The 21,444-nt window shown below is 41.3% G+C and overlaps 1 protein-coding gene across 1 annotated transcript in view; it reads left to right on the top strand.

Annotated features, from left to right (window-relative positions):
• CSMD1 (CUB and Sushi multiple domains 1) overlaps positions 1 to 21,444 on the top strand; it is a 669,247-nt gene that overhangs the window by 531,731 nt on the left and 116,072 nt on the right. The window contains exons 43-44 of the mRNA XM_042982757.1: positions 1,888 to 2,034; positions 7,269 to 7,457. Coding sequence (XP_042838691.1) covers positions 1,888 to 2,034; positions 7,269 to 7,457 — 336 coding nt within the window. The remainder of the gene's footprint in view (positions 1 to 1,887; positions 2,035 to 7,268; positions 7,458 to 21,444) is intronic.

Raw genomic sequence — 21,444 nt, 5'->3', positions numbered from 1 at the left:
ATTTAATTGTTTCAAATGTACAAGAAGGTGAAAAAATACACATATGGACTCATTTCTTAATGTAATTAATTTTAGGATTTTGTCAAAGTTACCTTAGGCTCTGGTTTTTTAAAGAGGCAATGAGTACGAAGAAATTTAGGGCAGAAGACATGAATAGACACTTCTCTAAGAAGACATCCAGATGGCCAACAGACACATGAAAAGATGCTCAGCGTCACTCCTCATCAGAGAAATACAAATCAAAACCACACTGACATACCACCTCACACCGGTCAGAGTGGCTGAAATGAACAAATCGGGAGACTACAGATGCTGGAGAGGATGTGGAGATACGGGAACCCTCTTGCACTGTTGGTGGGAATGCACACTGGTGCAGCCGCTCTGGAAAACAGTGTGGAGGTTCCTCAAAAAATTAAAAATAGATCTACCCTATGACCCAGCTAGCACTGCTAGGAATTTACCCAAGGGATACCGGAGTGCTGATGCACAGGGGCACTGGTACCCCAATGTTTATAGCAGTACTCTCAACAATGGCCAAATTGTGGAAAAAGCCCAAATGTCCATCAACTGATGAATGGATAAAGAAGATGTGGTTTATATACACAAGGCAATACTACATGGCAATAAGAAAGAATGAAATAGGGCCTTTTGTAGCAACGTGGATGGAACTGGAGAGTGTTAACGCTAAGTGAAATAAGTCAGGCAGAGAAAGACAGGTACCATATTTTTTCACTCCTATGTGGATCCTGAGAAACTTAACAGAAGACCATGGGGGAGGGGACGGAGGAAAAATAGTTACAGAGAGGGAGGGAGGCAAACCATAAGAGACTCTTAAGGACTGAGAACAAACTGAGGGTTGATGGGGGTGGGGGAGAGGGGAAAGTGGGTGATGGGCATTGAGTAGGGCACCTGTTGGGATGAGCACTGGGTGCTGTATGGAAACCAATTTGACAATAAATTATATTTAAAAAAAAAAGGAATTTAGGGGCCCCGCCCATATCCAATACCACATGTACCTCTCCTAGCATGAAACGGTATTGTGAAGCGGGGACATGCTTGTCCCTGTTTTATGGTTAATGCTCTATCTCTGTCTGTCCATTTTTGGTCTGTCTGTCTGTCTATCTCTCTGTCATCTAACTATGTATCTCTATCTATATCATCTCCTATCTCTCTACAGACACACATAATTTATCTTCGGTCCACTTTGGAATTTTTACACAATTGCTATCATATTTATCTGCAAATAGATTTCTTTAGTCATCAGTATGCTGTTTAAAGAATCATCTATGCTGATCCATGTTATCTAGTTTATTAATTTCAAATGTGTATAGAATTCCTTTCCATGGCACTTTAAATTCTTTTCTAAAATTCCAAAGTATTAGTTAGGATGTAGGTTTCCCCATACAGAACAATACCAGAACAGAGGTTTGGCTATGGAAATAATACTCGCGCACAGGTGCTGAAGTTTATAGAAATATAAGTAAATCCTCAGTTTTCCTGGATGTTACCAAATTATTCTCCATAGTGATTCTACTTCTACATCATTGCATGAAAGTTTCTATTTCCCCGTACGCTTACCATACTGTCAATACAAATGATGATAAAAATTACTTTTATTTCAGCCGTTCCTGCTTTATAGGCAAGGTTCATATGATCTATGTGTTACGTGTTAAAAATGTGCAAGTATTTTGATTGGCTCTTGCTTTTTGTTTTTTAATCAGGGAATATATTTGCTGCTTTATTAATTTGGAACTCTGTGTTTGGGAAATAAATAGCTGTATATTGTACATTTGGACCCATAAATTTAGTAAAAAAGCTAAAGGTAGTCTGCATTTTGTAGGTGCTAGCTCGTACCTGAACTTTTTTTTGTCTTTCTGTTTCATTTAGGTTCTTCTGGTCAAAGTCCTCTGTTAGTGGTCTTAAGTGGGAACCACACTGAACAATCCAATTTTACAAGCAGGAGTAATCAATTATATCTCCGCTGGTCCACCGATCATGCAACCAGTAAGAAAGGATTCAAGATTCGATATACAGGTTAGTAAGTGAGGTTTAGTTTAGCAGAAAGGTGTTTTTAATACAAGTGATCTGCATTAGTTAAAAAAAAGTAATGTAGAGATTTGTAATGTAAACCTAATCCCCAAAGATGAACAATTAACTCCCATAGAAACAATATGATGGGAAACCGCTCTGAGAGAGACAGATCTCTAAACTACAGTCGGGAAAACAAACCATTTATTGATTAATATTGTTTTTATATTTTTATTTATTTTTAAGAGGGGGGAGGGGAAGAGTGTCGGGGAGACAGAGGATCCGAAGCAGGCTCTGTGCTGACAGCAGAGAGACTGATGCGGGGCTCAAACTCATGAACCATGAGATCGTGACCTGAGACCAAACCAGGCATGTAACCGAATAAGCCACACAGGCACTGCTTGTTGAGTAATATTTTAAAAATTATTGCTAAAATCATAAAACCTTGAATTGAATTAGGGAAAGCAAAGGCATTTCCTCTAAAAGATAAAGTAACATAATATAAGTAGGGTTAAATGCTAAGGAAACAAACAGGAAGAGATATTCATATTGCTACTAGTTTTATAAGTGGTAATAATCTCTTAATAACATGTCTTTTTATTGATTATCTATCTGTATATCTCTATATACTTGGAGACTCTATTCACATATATATACATATGTATATGAACACTTACAAAATTAATACATTTTTGCATATATATTTATTTGTCAACATTTAAATCATTTTGTCCTTTACCCATGTATTTTAATTATTCTCTGCCTATGTTTTTCATATTAAGTCAGTCAATATATTTATGTCCTACATAAATATATTTATGTCCTACTAAATATAATTATGTCCTACTAAATCCTGCATACATTTGTAATATGACCTAATACCTAATGTTTATACTGTCCTACCGAAGCAGTAGACAGACAATTTAAATTCCTCATATATTTTAATTACTAAGAAAAAAGTATACACTTTTTTCAGTATCTCACTCCACCATATCCCATGGTGATAAGTGAGGTGCATTTCCCTAAGGAAGAAGCCCATTAGACGCTTTCAATTGAGCGATGATTCACCAGAGGATTACTGATTCCTATGTTGGTATTTTACATGGTCAGTGCTGAGAAACCTCCTGAAGGGGGAACAGCAAAAAGTCATAGTAGTTTGGTTTTTTTTAAGTCTGTTTATTTTGAGAGAAGGAGAGCAGGGAAGCCAGGGAGAGGCAGAAAGAGAGAGAGACAGAGACAGAGAATCCCAAGCAGGCTCCACACTGTCAGCACGGAGCCCAATGTGGGGCTCGAGCTCATAAGCCATGAGATTATGACCTGAGCTGAAGTCAAGAGTTGGGCGCTTAACCAACTGAGCCACCCAGGTGCCCCCAAAAGTCTTAGTAGTGTTTAAGATTTCAGCTCTTTTGTTGGGAGATATGAAATCGTAAAAAAGTATCAAGATTTGAAAAGGCTCTTGATGTGCAGACAGTGGGCCTGAAAGTCTTTCTCTTCCTTTATGAAGTTTAATAAAATGCACCCAGACCTCCATTTCTCCCCCTTTCTCTCCAAGTAGTTACTCAAAATGCTTATTAACAAAGAGCTCAGAGCGCCTGGGTGGCTCAGTCGGTTGAGTGCCGACTTCGGCTCAGGTCATGATCTCGCGGTCCGTGAGTTCGAGCCCCGCATCGGGCCCCTGTGCTGACAGCTCAGAGCCCGGAGCCTGTTTCAGATTCTGTGTCTCCCTCTCTCTGACCCTCCCCCATTCATGCTCTGTCTCTCTCTGTCTCAAAAATAAATAAACGTTGTAAAAAAAAAATTAAAAAACAAAACAAAACAAAAAAAAAAGAGCTCACCGTTGAAATTGCTTCCACTGGAATGAGTTACGAGAGTATTAGGGCACTGACAGGATTTGTGCTCGTCATGTTCCTTGTTTTGAAAACTAAACACTGAGCCCTTTAGAATTGCCTGAATGTATTTCCAATGTGCAAAAATGGACAGTGCAGGGGAGATCATAGTGAACATCACCTGTCTTCTATCTCTGGCAGATTGCTTAGTAGCATGGTGATAGGACTGTACCTTGAATTCTGTCTTTCAAAGGATATTTTAGTTCATTATTGAGCCATAAGTTCTCTGTTAAACTGTGTTGGGGGAGTAGGCAAATGGAGAATTTCACAGAAGGCTGTAAATTTTTTGTTTCGTCACTGGGTATGTCATCTGACAGATGATTTTCACAGATTTTCACAGATTTGGTGATTGAGTTACTTCTGCTAGGGGTTCATCACCGGTGGTTCTAGAGCAGTGATGGCATGAGCGTTTCTCTGAAATATAGCAGCATGGGCCGGGGAGCGCCAGCCTGTAATAGGACCACACGTCGTATCTTGAGCCTCCGTCTGTCTCACACATGTGACGTATCGGTCATCCGGACACAGGAGCAGTACAAGTGATCACCACAGTTTGAAACTGAAAGTGAAAAGGACAAAGCAAGTGCTGTGCAAGGTGGCTCTAGTCAGTGCAGCAAGGTGTGCTGCATCCGTGCACAGTTCATAACGGGCCTTCCGTACCAAAGGAAGCATGTGAGCGTCTGTGTTGGGATAAAGATGCACACTGGGTGCTCATGTACCCAGAAGCCCCAGATATCTAACTTGCCGTCCTCTCCCATAGTGAATGCCTCCCCAATTTTCCAACAGAGTTTGGTGATTGCACATTATGTCTTTCTATATCCAGGAATCAAACAGGCAGGGCCTCATGCCCAAATCTTTCCCTTTTCGGTGCTCTACATCCCCCGCCCACTGCCCCAGGGCCCCTCCATATCTTGTTCTAGGTGAGTGAGGAAAGGAGATATTTTGAGTCTGGCAATAGAAAAGAACATAGTAAAGAGAAGAGAAAATGGACAGTTTTCAGACTCTACGGAGTTAGACAATCTTGCGCATTATATCCCTTAACAGAATGAACGGTGACAAAAATCACAGGTAATATGCAGTGAATTCTGAGGTCTCCCTGTCCCTTCAGGGACATTTCAGATGTTATCTCATCTCTACCGTTGGAACACGGTTTTACAGTCTGCTCCTTCTTCCTATAAATTATCTTTTTGTTTTGTTTTGTTTTGTTTTTGCAGCTGAAGGCCAGGGTGCCTTATTCCTTTTCTAAAATAAACATCTCTGTTGATTCAAAACTTACAAAATTTAGTGTAGAAGGAGGACATGGAAAATGGCATGACAAATAGGGCAGTGAATCACAAGTTTCTCACAATAGTTAGTGAATTTTAACTTAATAAAAAAGAGTCCATTAAAAAAAATGAAATGGTATTTCAGACGATCATCCAGCTGAGAATATTCTCTGAGGATGCTTCTCACAGGATTATGGTTGGACACATAGACATTGCTTCTGGGCAACGCTATGATATAAAACCTTCAAAAAGTTGCTTCTGAATTTATTTCCAGGGAAAGGTTCAACATTAAGCATTCAGACCTGTATGTGTGTTCTTTATGGAACCCCCACAGGGAAGGAGGACACTTAAACCTCTTCTTTCAAAAGGAAACACATTTCCAGAACTTCACTACTGTCTTTATTTTATTGTTTTAATTTATCTGAAGGGACTTAGTAGGATTATACGCTGCAACGAAACTGGTCTTGTAAGAATAAGAATACATTCTTTCTCTAAATGAATAAATAAGATGCTAGTCTTCAGCCTTTGAAATGTTATATTCTGTGTAGGTAAGACTGTTTTATTTTAACAAATGCTTGTCCTCCATTTTAAAAAAGTTCCTTCAAAGGTGGTGATTAAAGCTCTTGTAAGATTTTTATTGACCTGGAGTAGTGCATTTTCTTCAGATTGTATTCGAATCCCATATGTTAGAATATGTTAGAAAGAAGCTTAATGTCTACATCACCGTGCAATGCACAAGATCCACTTAGCTACAGTGACAAGGAAAAAGTTAATGGCTGTAATTGCAAAATGTTACAATCTTCTATTTTTCCTTTTTTTTGGATACTTTTCCTTTTTTTTTGAGAATTGTTTTGTTTCACATAAGGTGGCCAGTACTGGACCTTACCATTTCTAATTCTGGTGGTCAGTAAGCTTATTTAAGTGGGTTAGCTTTAAAAGGATGAGTGAGGGAATTCAGTTTGATTTTTCCATGTATTTCCTTACAATATTTTAGCCAGAAAGTCGAGATCTCCCTTCACTCTGGGTAGCAATTGCATGCAATCTAAACTTCAAAATAAGAGATCGAACCTTGGCTCTGGGCTTTGGGAAATTTGTTGTGTTTTTGTTGTTGTTGTTGTTGTTTGTTTTTGTTTGTTTTTTTAGACTTTATTTTTTCAGAGTAGTTTCAGGTTCGTAACATAGCAAAACTGAGGAAATGATACAGAGACTTCCCACGTACCCCCTACCCCCACAAGCACAACGCAGGCCTCCCCCGTTATCAACATCCCCACCACATGGTGCATTTGTTATAATTAGTGAACCTACGCACACATGTCATTATCACTCAGAGTCCGTGGCTTACGTTAGGGTCACCCTTGGTGTTGTACGTTCTGTGGGTGTGGACCAATGTATCCTGGAGTGTATCCATCATTACAGTGTCATACATGGTGGTCTCACTGCCCTAAAAATCTTCTACTCTCCACTTGTTTGTACATCCCGCTCTTTGGCCCTTGGCAACCACTGACTTTTTAGCATCTTTCTAGTTTTGCCTTTTCCAGATGATCACATAGTTGGGATCACACAGTATGTAGCCTTTTCAAACTGGTTTCTTTCACGGAGTGATACGCATGTAAGGTTCCTTCATGTCTTTCCATGGCTTGATGGTTCATTTCTTTTTGCTGAAGAATATTCCATTGTCCGGATGGACCGCAGTTTACTGATCTGTCACCTACTGAAGGGCCCCTTGGTTGCTTCCAAGTTCCAGCAATTATGAATCAAGCTGCTGTAAACATTTATGTGTAGGGTTGTTTGGACGTGTGCACATACATTTTTAAGTTCTCTGAGCGAGAGAAGTTTAGTTTTGTAAGGAACTGCCACCATCTTCTGAAGTGGCCATTTTGTATTCCCACAGCCAACGAATGAGACTTCCTGTTGCCCCTTACCCTTGCCAGACTTTGGTATCTGGGGATGTGTTTTAGACCAAGTCGACATATTGGTGCTTGATTTCCCAGTACTTAAACAATAAAGATACCTCGTGTATATCGCTCTCATCGAGGAACTGCAGCAGTGCCTATGTATCTGTTTACATCTGTGTGTGTTTGTGTGTCCCTAGCACCCTACTGCAGCCTGACCCACACTCCGAAGAATGGAGGCATTTTCAACAGGACCACGGGGGCGGTTGGAAGTCAAGTGCATTATTTTTGCAAGCCTGGGTATCGCATGATCGGCCACAGCAACGCAACCTGTAGACGGAACCCAGTTGGCATGTATCAGTGGGATTCTCTCGCCCCGCTCTGCCAGGGTAAGAGATGTGCTTTTTCTTCCCCCAACTCGAATTAAATTTAGTGGTCTTATTTTCACCACATTTTGACAATTACTGAAGCGGTGACTATGGCTAAAAGGTAAGGAAGAATGGAATATGGGTTAATAGAAGTACAAATTAAACTTTCCACAGACCAGGCAAACATTTCTGACATTTACACTAGGCTTGATTTAGCTTTTTCCAGCCCGAGTTCAGAGGACGGTTGAACAGTCACTAGATGCTGCGTAGAGTTATCCTCATCCTTACTTGTACCGCATTTTGAAGTAAAAAATACGTTATTCAATTTAGATTCCAAAGAGTTTTTCTTGACAGTTGTATTAATTAAAAAATCAATTACTAAAGCCCCCTTTTTAAAAAATTTAGATTAAAAACCCATTCGTTGAGCCATATGCCGCATATTTCATTTTCTTTTGGTCATTTGAATTTAGGGCTTATTAAAGTTGATTTCAATATTTCATGCCTTTTTTGGTATTTTATCTGTCGTACGCATAAAAATCAAATTTCAAACAAGTCATTTTCATTTTAATTGAAGGCTTTGAAGTCATGAAATTTTCATAGTTTTGTCTTATCGAGATTTATATTCATAACGAAATATATTGGTCTTTGAGAGCTAATTATGATTTATGAATGGAGCCTCATATTGGTTTCCTTTTTTCTGTTTTTTTTTTTTCATAGATATTAGACTTTCTGGTATTGCTCTGTGAGACAATAATGGATATTTATCACACTAAATATATGTGTCCTTGACCACAAGGAGTTAATCAGACACTTAGCTTGCATTACTGATGTTCTAGCTACTAAAATTCTTTGTAAATATAAGACACACACAAAGTTCTAACAGCTTCTTTCATTAGGAATGATGATTTGGTTCTTTAAAAGAGTACTTTTTCTTTCTTTCTTTCTTTCTTTCTTTCTTTCTTTCTTTCTTTTTATTTTTTAAAGAGTATTATTTTTTTCTTTCAAAAGAAGTGATTCTCATTTTCTTTAAATGCTCTGTTACTCTGTCTGTGACACAGATTCTATTGCCTAGAGTGTAGCCCCGGGGGGGCTATGTGTCATTAGCACAGGGGAAGAATGCACGTGGTGATAGTCGTGCCCGAACCCCCAAAGCGGACAAGGAAGGGAGGGGTGGATCAGCATGGGCAGAAATTCCAGAATCAGGACCTCTAGAGTCTGAGTCACAAAGGAGAGCCCAGGTGGAAGCTGCCGTCAAAGTAAACAGCACTCAAAGGCACGGGGAGAGACCTTGGTGTGGTGAGAGGGACACGGGAGGGGCGACACCCGAGGCCTGGGCGGGTCCATCTTCCTGCTCTGTGAGGACTTCTGGAAACCCCTGTGCGGCTGGACACGTGGCTGCTCCAGCCACGAATGGCCGACAGGAAGAGGACAGTGTCTGCAGGCTGTTTTGCTGATACGCCGTGACCTCTCTCTCCGGCTTCCATTTCCTCCCTCAGCGGAACTGTTCGAGGCTGAATTAAATGACGCAGAAACAGGGCACCAGAGGCCAGATCCTTCGGGAATACGTGCTGTTTGGGCTGAGGGACCTGAGTGAAGGTGATCGTGCTGTGTGTTGCTTGCGTTGTGCAGAACCCAGACGCAATGATGCTGCGGTGTGGGCTATTGGAATCCCACAATGCCCTTGGCAGTGGGAAATCAGATCGTCTTCCTTGAGATTTCTTCTGGGAGATCAAGGCCCCAAGTGATTGCATTCTCAAATCATAACATGTCTCCATGAAGTATCATCTTCCTCCCACAAATCCAGTTTTCTACACTTTTTATTAAGTCTTCTGTTAACCAGGCAGTCAGTATGATTGTGGTCTTTCTTCCTAAACTATGACTTCTCAAACCTGGAGGGCACTTAAGAATAATCTCCTGCACTTTACTTGTGTTAAAGTATTTGGAACTGAAACACATAAAAGGTAATGTGACTTCTCAATAATCATAAAAATGTTGACCCAGAATCCATACCTTCTGCCCAAACTTCAGCGTTGGAATCAAATTGTTTTCTGCTGAAAGGACTTCTATTGTGAAAAGTCTTGCGGGCACCGGTTCTAGAGGTAATCTATATTTTTGGTATTTGATTTCATTTACTCTGGAAACATCTTTTATCTTTTAGTCATAGGTATCTAAAATTTGTACAAAATAGCACCTTAATTATAATAACATACAATATATGTCATCATATGTGAGGCTGTAATATTTAAAAATAAAAACCATGGTAGAAAGTATGCTTTTTGAGGGGCACCTGGGTGGCTTGGTTAGTTAAGCATCCGACTCTTGGTTTTGGCTCAGGTCATGATCTCTCGGTTCATGGGTTCAAGCCCTGCATTGAGTATGGAGCCTACTTGGGATTCTCTCTGTCTCTGTCTGTCTCTCTCTCTCTCTCTCTCTCTCTCTCTGCCTGCCCTTACCCCGCTCACACTCATGCACCTCTCTTTCAAAATAAATAAACTTTTTTTAAAAAAAGAAAGCTTTTTGAAAGACATTTAAATGATGCAGTACAATTACATAGCGTTTTTATCATTTAAAAATAAAATTAAATCTTTAAAATAAATAGTAGAAATGATTTTACAGTTAAATGAAGGCCATTGAGAAAGGATGATAAAATTTTGAATAGAGTAAGCTTTGTAACATATATTGGCACTTTCTACCCTAAAGGTCGTTTACTCATGATTCAAGGGCCATTAGAGTTGATTTAGGTGAATTTAATATGAGACATAAGTGTGTAATTGTTAACAGTATTTAAGAGGGGCCAATTTGATGTGTTCAGCATTAATTATTCCCTTTCCTTTTGTTGCTTATAGAATGTAAAACTTTCACATAATATAAACACTCACCTGACTTCATAGAAAGCCATGGGCTTGTTTTTCGTCTAGCCAGGTGGAGACTTTGTGGATTATTCCTCTCACATATTAAATCGTCTACTCTTTTCTGTGTTAGGCTAAGAGGAGTCTCCTATCCACCCATAAATATTGAGTATTTGTTTGTGCTCGGCTGTAAGGAAACAAAATGAATGTTTCCTCCCTTCAAGAGAATCACAGCCTAACCATGAAAAGAGATTGATAAATTATGGCAATTACCATCACATATATCATGACCTAAGTTACATATCGTTAATTAAACAGCATCCTCCTTCAGGTGCATATAGAAATCTTTTTAGATGGATGCCTCTAAAAAGTAGGATCAGAGAAAACTTACCAACAATTGTAACATCAAAAAGATTGTTTTAGGCTAAATTTGAAAATACTTGAAAAATAAAACACAAGATTATCCTACATTTATTGGGATTTTCCTTCAGTGTTAAAATACAAATGCTAAGGGAAACCTATTTTTGACTTGGTTGTTGGTATTTTTATTTATTTATAATTTAAATTTACAGTGGGAAATATATTCTATTTAGCGAAATTTTCACGTTCAGTTTTATGATAATTGAGGATAATTTCAAGTTTTGTTGTTTTTTTTTTTTAAACAATATTTTGGTCCAAAGAGAGTTAATATAGTGGTGGATTATTGCCATCTAACAATACTGAACTGTTGACAGTTCATCATTGTAGATCATGAAGTTAAAGACTGGGTGAGCGTTTTCTTTAAAATGCTCTGAATTCTATACAGGAAAACAGCTTGCACAACTAGCATAAAGGTATAAGTTTTTACCTCCAGAAACTACAGAACTTTCAAACACGCTCTTACAAATTGAAGTAGAGATATAGTCATACTATATATGTTTACACAACGAGTATACAACTCGTGACAGATCTGTTTTCAGACAGACGCAGAGTGACGCTCATCACGACTGTGTTTGTAGCTCAGGGTCATAGGTGGCAGGAGTAAAACCTGAGACAAGCGTTAAGGACTCTACACCCACTTCCAGTTCAACCCAAACGTGTCTCTGGATTAGGCACTGCACGTACTGAGGCACGTTCCCGACCCTTTAATCTCTGATGGTCCAGCGGGAGACACAGACTTGGGAGTCAGTAAGTACAGTTCAATGTGGCATTCAGCGAGAGCAGACGTGCACTGAGTAGAAGTCGTAGCGAAGACCAGGGATATTTTTCCCGTCACTGGACACGCGGGTTGGAATTTGCAGGGAGTGACGAAAACATGGAGCAGCGGGCAGGGCCCCGCGCGGAAGGCCCTGCCTGCAAGTTTACGTGGCTTTCACGGCCTCTCCTGCGGTCGATGCCGATGTGTTGGAGAGCTGTGGGCTCTGATCACAAGGTACAGTCATGCCTGCATTTTAGAAAGACGGGTGTGGTAGTTGCCTGGCGGCAGGTGGACAGAGTCTTGTCTGGGATTCAGGGGGGCCTAGAAGTCTGCACTGTGTGCGGGGCAGTGGTCGAGTCCTTGGAAATACGGTGGAAATAGGTCTGTGAGGAAACAGGTAACTGTCTTCTTGGCAGAGCACGGCAAGGGTTGGGAAGAGGCGTCTGCGGCGACCTGTATTTTGGTTTCCTTTGCTGGGAGTCTTGCGATATGGCTCACTGCATATGGGCCCCGGGAGGGAAGGAGGCTCACGGGGCCAGTTCTGATGCGCTGCCTGCCGGGTGGCTGTGGGAACGCTGTGCCCCAGTCCAGGCTGGCGCTCCAGGAAGACTGAGTCCTACCCTTATCAGCAAGGGTGACGCAGTTGCATTCATTCAAGATATCGGGCACGTCATTGTTTGTTTTCCATGAGACAAGACACTACTCTGTAGGCTCCGGAGGGACCAAATCAAATGAATAAAATTATGACTAAAAAGTGCACGTGCTGCCGTAAGTTTCAAACTGAATTACCTCCACCACAGAACAAGCCCTATCCGAGACGTGGAACCGGGTGGCACATCGCGTCACCAGCGGCTGTAAATCCTGTAGCCCACCCTATCAGAGGTCTTGGAGATAATTGGGAACTTAATTAGTGGTGCGAACGTTGAAGTATTTTAAGACTTCTACCAGATTCAGAGATCATCGTGGTTATTTTAATTATTCTTATTTGAAAATGGTGGACTCGGGGCTCCTGGGCGGCTCAGGCGTTTGAGCATCAGACCTCGGCTGCTTGCCTCATGACCTTGCAGTTCAGGAGTTTGAGCCCCGCGTCGGGCTCTGTGCCGACAGCTCGGAGCCTGGAGCCTGCTTCAGATCCTGGGTCTCCCTCTCTCTCTGCCCCTCCCCTGCTCGTGCTCTGTCTGCCTCTCAAAAACTAAATAAAGATTTAAAAAAAAGTTTTCTCAGTGATTTGAACAGCACTCCTTTTAATCTTACAGAAGAAGAAACACAATTTATACCTTTCCTAACTTCATGATGGTATTGGTCTCTTTAATTTTTTTAATTGTCTACAATAATACTTTGACACGTTTACTAAAATATTTAACACTTGCGTTTTGATAAATAAGCAACATCAAAGCCTGGAGTGTTGAGGTCATTCCTTTCCAGGTCCCCAGCTGCTGACCCTGTAAACTATATCTGTGCCGTGGTCCCCAGGGCACCCAGCCAAATGCTTTTGTCACCTATAGCATTTGGTAAATGTTTTGAATGTCCCAAGTCCATAAATCTATGACCTTATAAGACATGCATTCGAGAGTGATTTTTTTTCCCCCTTTAAAGATGACCTAATGCCGGAATCTGTTTTGTTTTCTCCTGTTTTCGCTGACTTTTTGCCAGTGGCATCTTAGACACACAGAATTTTCAGAGGAAAAAAACGTCCCTGATGTTGTGAGAGTCCTTATCACTCTAAACCTGTTGCCTTCAAGGTAAAGAGGGAATTTTAATATCTAGCTCTCAGGATTGTTGCGAGGGTTAAAGAAGTAACTTAGAATCAGTCTTCAACACTTGGGTCAGTGCTATCTTATTGTTAGGTCTGGAAGAGGGCGTGAGGGACCTTCTCCAGGCTTAGCCAGGATCCTGTGACTCACAAGAGATTGAGCCAAGGTCACAGCTCTGGACTGTCCTCTCCCAGAGCGAGGCCTCTTCCAAGATAACATAATGGCTTGTAATTAGCATTTAGAAAATTCTGGACAGGATTAAACAAATAGTGGGGATCACCTGTGAGTGAAAAAAAATGTGGGAGGCAAGATGTATTTATTGGTTTCAGAGAACTTCAGGTTGTGTTTCTCCTGTTGCCTGACCTTTTAAATTATTTTTCTTAGAAAATCTGTATTGGTTCATATCCTCCCTGATAAAGTCAGGCATATCTTCTGTCCTTCAGGCTTCATTTCCTGCCTTAAAGCAAGAAACTCTGCCAAGCAGCTGTTTCCATTATCAATACACTGATCTCATTCATCTTGAAGGGAAGCCTGAATTAGAACTGAAATTTTCTGCATTATCTCAAAGGCCCAGGTAAACTGGTGCATCACAGGGAACCGCTTTCGAGTTTCCCCTGTTCGAGAGAGAGAGCAGCTCCCAGCAGCCATTTTGTGTTTTCTTCGTTTACATAATATGAATTTTATGGTAATTCTTTTTGTTCGTTTCAAGTTTTTGTTTAAATTCAAGTTAGTTACCAGTGTAGTACTGGTTTCAGGAGGAGAATTCAGGGATCCATCACTTACCTACAACTCAGCCCAACAAGTGCCCTCCTCAGCCCCTCCCCCATCTGGCCCCTCCCCCGCCCACCTCCCCTCCAGCAACCCTCAGTTTTTTCTCTATCACTTAGTCTTTTGACTCTCTCTCTCTCTCTCTCTCTCTCTCTCTCTCTCTTTCTGTTTTTAAAGCTTGGGTTCTCAGGGTCTTTTGTAAGCTGCAGCTTTAGCTTGGGGTTGACATTGACTATCGTTTAATGCTCTGCTCGCGTTTTGCACGCAACGAAGAGTAGGAAATACGATCTTTCTCCCAAATTACACGATTAAGCTTCTGTTTGTGAAGTCAGAACTGGAAGATACAGAGACCTAGATGCCTCGCAGAGTAGAACTGCCAGGAAGGCTGTATTTGCTCAGGTAAAGGTTACCTGTGGGGGACAAGCTGGGTGGATGAGGGAAACGGCTTGGGTAGATCTGTGAGTCTTGTAGGAGCTGCGTTTTGTCTTCCCAGCTCTTCTGTCTCTACGGATTGCAGTGCTCAGAGGGGACCCTTCCCAGCAACACACAGACTGAACCTTTGAGATGGGGTTGGAACCCATGTGTTTGACACAGAAATCTATGCTATTTCCATTCTATCCTGCATGTACCCTTAACATTACTGCTGCCCTTTGAAAGGGCATCTTTCAGAAGGCAACTGTTCCTTTTTTAGTTTTCAAAAATAGCAACGTTATTGGGGCACGTAGGTAGCTCAGTCAGTTAGGTGTCCGACTTCGGCTCGGGTCATGATCTTACGGTTCGTGGGTTCGAGCCCCGTGTCAGGCTCTGCGCTGACAGCTCGGAGCCTGGAGCCTGCTTTGGATTCTTGGGTCTGCCTGTCTGCCCTTCTCCTGCTTGTGCTCTGTCTCTCTCTTTCTCAAAAATAAGCAAACATTAAAAAGTATAAAAATAGCAACATATCAAAAATTAGGAAGATATACTCAGTGTCCTGCCATAGAGCTTGAGTTATTTTGTAAATCTTAATAATTGTTCTTATGAGCATAAAACGCTCATAAGGTAATTATGACTCTTGGCTTGATTTTTACTCATGTGCCTATTTATTTGCTTCTATGAAATGGTCAAGCTCCTCTGTGTCATGATAAGAAGGCAGTGTTTCTAGAAATTTAATGTAATGTGTTTTTTCAATTCCAAATTACCTAGTATATAAGAAAATACGGATATGTACGAATATAGGTTATAGTCACCATGCCAGATACAGTTGAAGTTATTAGGTTATGAATCCACATACTTCACACAGCCCAAATCTGCCAACCCCCCCGCGTTTGCCCCGATCTCTTTATAAAGGATTTGAGTGATTGGACCTTGGCAATTTCAACCAGTCTCTGAAATTTAGATGTGGACCCACCTGTCCCCAGCCTTCACTGACCAATGGGAAGCTGAGGCAATCTGGCTTCACTGAGGTTTTGCTTCCTCATCTGTAAACGGGGATAAGAACATTCCCTGCCGCCTTATTTGAAGGAGTAGGTGAAAACTTTGACGTGAAATCTTTACCACAGAGCCAGGTACTGAGAGCCAGGTACCCGAGAAAAAAGGAACTCTCTTATACGATACAAACATATTTCCATCCACGAGTGTTTTCAGTAAGTATGTGTTGACTTGCTTTCTGGCAGAAACTTTACAAATGTCTATTTAAAGTCAATAATATTAGGGCATCTGGCTGGCTCAGTCAGTTAGGCATCCAACTCTTGATCTCAGCTCAGGTCTTGATCTCAGGGACATGAGTTCAAGCCCCACATGGGGCTCTGTGCTGGGCATGAAGCCCACTTACATTTTTTAAAGTAAATAAATAATAAAGTCAACAATATTTAAGTGACTAAGCTGGTAATACATTTCTCTTACTTTTCGTGATGAGCAAAATGAGGCACCAGCAAAGTTTTTCTATATGGGGTCAGGTAATAATATGTTAGTCTTTGTGAGTCATTTGTCGTTTCTGTGACATACTCATTTTTTTTAAGTTTTTTCATTTATTTTGAGAAAGAGAGAGTGTGAGGGAGGGAGGGGCAGAGAGAGAGAGAGAGAGAGAGAGAGAGAGAGAGAATCCCAAGCAGGCTCGGTGCTGATAGCACAGAACCTGACATGGGGCTCCAGCCCACGAACCCCGAAGAGATCGTGACCTGAGCTGAAATCAAGTCGGACACTCGACCAACTGTACCACCCGGGCGCCCCACATGCTCTTCATTTTTAAATTCTTCAAAATCCCTTTGGTTGAGCCATTTTTTATTGGTGAGCTCTACCAAAACACTGCAGGCTGACCTCCGACCTAGATGACGTGCCAGGATCAGACCGGAATGCAGGTTATAATTCATCCAATAGCAGTTCTCTTCTCTAGTTAGTAACCTGTATCTCAGATATGTTGTGGAAGGCATCTACTTTCCTCTCTCGTGGTCAAAAACCCGGCGTGATTATTCACCAAATGAAAGAATGTGTTTTCTCTGTTCGTGCCTGGCACGAGTGTGAATCGCGGAGCTCGTGTTTTCTGTCTGTCTCTGGGACGTGTTAATCATAAAACCAGCAGTGAGTGCAAACATACATTTAGGGTAATTTTGTATCATGGCAGTTGTTGTATGAAGCTCTTGACCTTCCTGGGCCAACAACTACAAAATCCACAAAGCAGTAATTTTTCCAAAGGGAATCCAGAGTCCTGTTGATAAGAGTGCCTCATAGAGGTCAGCCGTGTATCTTGCCTTCGAGGAAATTCCTGTGATGTAGTTTTTGTGCTTAACACTGGGAAATGATTCTGACATGAGATACTCAGAATATTTCCGCAAACAGCCAGATAGGACCGTGTGTGTTCCCTGCACCCCTGGAGCATCACAGAAGGGAGTGCCTGCACTGGCAGCCGAGAGGGAAGAGTCCATACGGAACTTTCTACTCGGGCATGCGGCACTTTGAAAAGCGATGGCTCCTAAATCAGTTCAAGGCAAAGAGGAGTAAAGATAGGAAAATGACCCATGTGCCACTTACGATACCAACTGACATTGAAAAGTAGGTTATGGTCTTGCATGAAAGAGCCACAGTGACAAGCTATACCTGCAAAATTGGCAGTTTGAAAATGGTGGGGAATTGTAAGTAACCTTTTCACTGCCACTCATGAGCTCCCGGAGGCAAGCCATTCTCTGGCTCCAGGGGGACTCAGGTGCCCCTACCCTGGGGTCCCGTAGCTCCCTTTGCGCATATGTCTCAGCACTTGCTACTTTGTTTTGTCCTTGTATGTCTGTCAGTTTCTTCCTGGATCAGTGGTTCTCAGCTTCGAAAGGTCACAAGAGTGATCTGGAATTCTTGTTAGAGAAGGAGCCCCTAACTTCCGGCCTCTCTATTCTCTGGTCCCCTGACTCTGACAGAGCCCGTCCCACAGAGTCTGGAACATGTAGTTTTACAGCCATCCTAGGTGAACTTGGTGCAGGCGTCTAAGGAACGTATGTTAAAAATCTCTATCCTTGAAGACAGAGATATTGTCTTATATTGGAATGCCCAGCATTTTGCACAATCCCTGGACCGTAACTGTCACTGGTAGAAATTTACAAATAAAGAAGTATGGTTCCACCATCTCCTCAACTGCCTCCCTTAATGAGATGTCTGTCATAAGTGCTGTTGTTGGAAAGAAACACAGTTTGCAATTAGGCTACTGGTGATGTTGTCTTCAACTTTCCAACGTGCAGTCACAAGGTTGTAGGAGTAGCTTCTACAAATCGGAGCACCCCATGCATGGTGTACGTGGCCCATAGTGCTCTGTGATTGGCTGTGTGTCACTAGGCAGTGGAAAGGCAGGGGGATTGTACTGTTACATGGCGTTATGGGCTGAATTGTACCCCTCACAAAAGGTACGTTGGAGTCCTAATGCCCACTAGCTTATGATGGGACTATATGCCCACTACTATATGATGGATCGAGGGTTTTTACAGAGGTCAACAAGTTAAAATGAGGTCATTGTGGTAGGCTCTTAATCCAATATGACTGTTGTCCTTTAAGAATAGAAAATCGGGACAGAGGGAACGCCATGTGAAGAAGACAAGGTTGAAGATGGCCATGTACAAGCCAACGGGAAGGGCCTGGAAGAGAGTCTTTCTCATGCCCGTCAGAAGGAACTAAGCCTCCCAACACCTTGATCTCCGCTCTCTGCCCTTCAGAGCCAGGAGATTGTGCATTTCTGTCGTCCCAGCCCCCAAGTTGTGCGGCACTCTGTTAGGGCGGCTGGAGAAAGCCAACAGGCCCGGCCACCTTTCCAGGCTATAAAATATTCCCTCTTCCTTCCTGATTCCACAGCTCCCCAGACGTTGGCTCCTCCAGCCCTCCAGGTCACTTCCTCCCTCTGTCCCTTTTCTTCTACTGTAAGAAAGAAATGGAAAGTAACAGCTCTTCAGCAAGCTGTGCCACCCAGTAATGATGTGGATTGAAACCGAAGAACCTCAGGGCTTCACTGAAAGTGGAGAGAAAAGGTCAGATTCTTGGCATCGTGTCTCCACCACATCTGCCTTTCCCATCGCAGTCAAAACTAGGACGCTGGTAGAAAGAGACCCACAGATAACACATCTGACATTATTCCAAGAGATTTCCAATTTGGCCTGAGGGATTCTGGGCACACGTACATAAGTGCCCACCCCAGGAGCTGTGTTCTTCAAACGTTTTTGGCCACGGCAAAGAAAGTTTGGTGACCATTTTCTAGTCCGTGTTAATGCACTTTTCTTTAAAATAATACACTCTTGGCATAGGAATTTATCCTGTGATTGATTTTTTAATGTTTAAAAGCTCGTTCCTAGCTGTCCCTTTTTAGGCAGTTATAATTAACTGTCAAATCTCCATTGTTGATTTTAGTGCAGGGTGTTTGTTTTGTGGATTAGTTTGATATATTCTATGGTTCCATATTTCTAGTTGGGTCAAATTAGTGGAGAACGTTAGTAAAATTGGACCCTTCCATGGAAAAACTTAGAAACAAACCCTCTCACCTCTAATTCTAACAGCTTGGATTTGCAGGGACAGACTTCAGAAAAATTGATCATGGTTGTGCAGACCTAGACTGGAGGAGGATTGGTCTTCGATGCACCAGGAGTTTGACTCTGAAATTCATTTATATTCTTGACTCTGTTACTAGGTATCATTGGTGATTCTCTTTAAAAAATAATTTATAAGAGCATTGGCTGTAGAAGGCATCATCTTGAGGATAATTTACCACGCCAATTTGTAGTGGACCAGCTTCCATATGGGCATTTCGTTCGCTGGAATAGTTACTTCCAAATGTCCCATGAAGGATGAAAATGGCGATCGAATTACAGGGAGACTGGGACCCAGGGTCTCGTGCATATGGTGCTTTAGTTTGAGTTAGATGCTGCCTGCATAGAAGGAAACACATGATGGCCAGTCGGAAATATAAGAAATAGCATATTTGCGATGAACCCCGTGCAGTGGGGTTCAGACGGAGTGTCCACGTTGAGGTTGTTACATGTCATCTGCATCTGTGCCCGCGACATCATTGACCAATGGTGGTGCACGTGGGCATTCACTTTCCAGGAGGCTGTGGCTGCTCAGACAGGGAGTGGGCACTGCTTTTTGTTTGTTTTATTTCTAACTTTGAATTCGTGGGAAATAATACCACCTCCGATTGAGCATTGTTGCATATTGGTGTGCACATGGCTTGATCTTTTTTTTTTTTCTTTTCCAAGAAATTTTCTAGAAATAGATTTTAATGATCTTCAAACAGGAGATTACATACACACACATATATTTGTCTGTATAGATCAGCACTGTTGATCATCAATGAGAATCACACCATGTTGGGTCATTATTTAGCTTCCACGATGTCAAACGGGGGATGTTCTATTATGAATCCTGAAAGTCTTGAAGGGACAATAAAGGTCTCTGTTTTTCCGTAAAAAGCCAGTAAGCATGATGTAAGGCAGCAAAGTGAGAGATTTTTCAAAGCCAATGGAATAAAAAAAAGTGGGGAAGTAGTTTTCAAATTATGAAAAGCTGGAGACATTAGTGACATAGGCCATGAGATTTTCCTCCTGGATAGAACTATTGGGGAAAAGGGAATCACAAAATTCTTTATATTGTTCATTATAGTGAAAAAGGCCATTGTGATGCGGTTGAAGGAACGTAAACTTGATATTGAGACATTTGGCACTAGGGGCTGGCTTGACTTTGGATAAGGTCTGACCCTTGGGTAAATCATTAACTATTTTTGGACATCAATTTCCCCACTTAACCTGAAGATCATAATATTGATACAAGTCCTTAGTCTGAGGATTCAGTGAGATGATTGAAGTAATTACAGTGCCTAAATCTATGGAACAAAGGAGAAAACTACATAAAAAGATATATAAACATCTGATTAAATATTAACTTTTAATATAAGATACTATAATTCTTAAATAGCATGTTTATTGCATATCTGGTGTATATTTATTGAATTAACATAATCTAATATATTATAATGTAATACTAGTTGAAGAATGTTGACTGACATTATTACATTAATATTATTAAAGTGAGGTGAACTAATTCTCCTCATTATAGCAATATTATATAATGCAATCTATAATGTTATATTGCTATAGTATATTGTATATGTATACATGACATATATAACTATAGTATATGTATTTATGCATATGAAAGAGGATGTTTGAACTAATTTTAAAGTGATATATTGAGGTTAAAATTGTGATTCTCAATTTAGTCTTAAATATTTGTGTGAACTTATAAAAAAAAAAAAACTCATTCAGTGTCTCTGGGCCTTGATTTGTCACTTGGAACATAAGGATCACTCTAATGACCTACATCATCACTTTTAACCTGAAAGATCAATGAGCCCAAGAGAAAGCTCTGGTGGCCTATCATATGTGATTAGGCTCGGAACAGGGAGTCACTGAGGTCAAAAGATGGGATTTAGGGAGCACAGGGACTGAAGGAATTGGGCAATAATTTGGACAGACTTGTGGACAGACTTGCAGATGAGAGAAAGACAATCATAGCTTCCTTCTTATATGTGTTCGAGAAAGGGAAATACTGTTGCTGTGTGCCTTGTTTGCTGACTAACTACTCAAGGCTTGAGAACATCTCCTAGAGGACAGAGTTCATTCATTCCTTGGATGAATTTTACTGAGCTCTTTCTGTGTCAGGCACCAGACTTACCATTGGGCCCATGGTGAGCCAGAGACAAGAGATTGAAGGGGATGGGGTAAATTAGTCAACCTCTGAAAACCTTTGTGGATTTTTGTTGGTCTATAGCTCTTTGTTAGTAACCAGTGACACCCTCAACTCATCCCAAATAGAATCTCCTACTGAGGCTGACAGCAGAAATTGAAGGTAATGATTTCACCTCAACTGTGTTGGTGACTGACTCTTCATCCCATGCATTTGTGATGCCAGAGGAATTTGGAGGAAATAAACTTAAATATGAATTTCTGATTGTGCAGTTCAGT

The sequence above is a fragment of the Panthera tigris genome, chromosome B1 (assembly GCF_018350195.1).
Source record: "Panthera tigris isolate Pti1 chromosome B1, P.tigris_Pti1_mat1.1, whole genome shotgun sequence".
Classification (NCBI taxonomy): Eukaryota; Metazoa; Chordata; class Mammalia; order Carnivora; family Felidae; genus Panthera; species Panthera tigris.
This window is presented reverse-complemented; position numbering and strand designations above follow the sequence as displayed.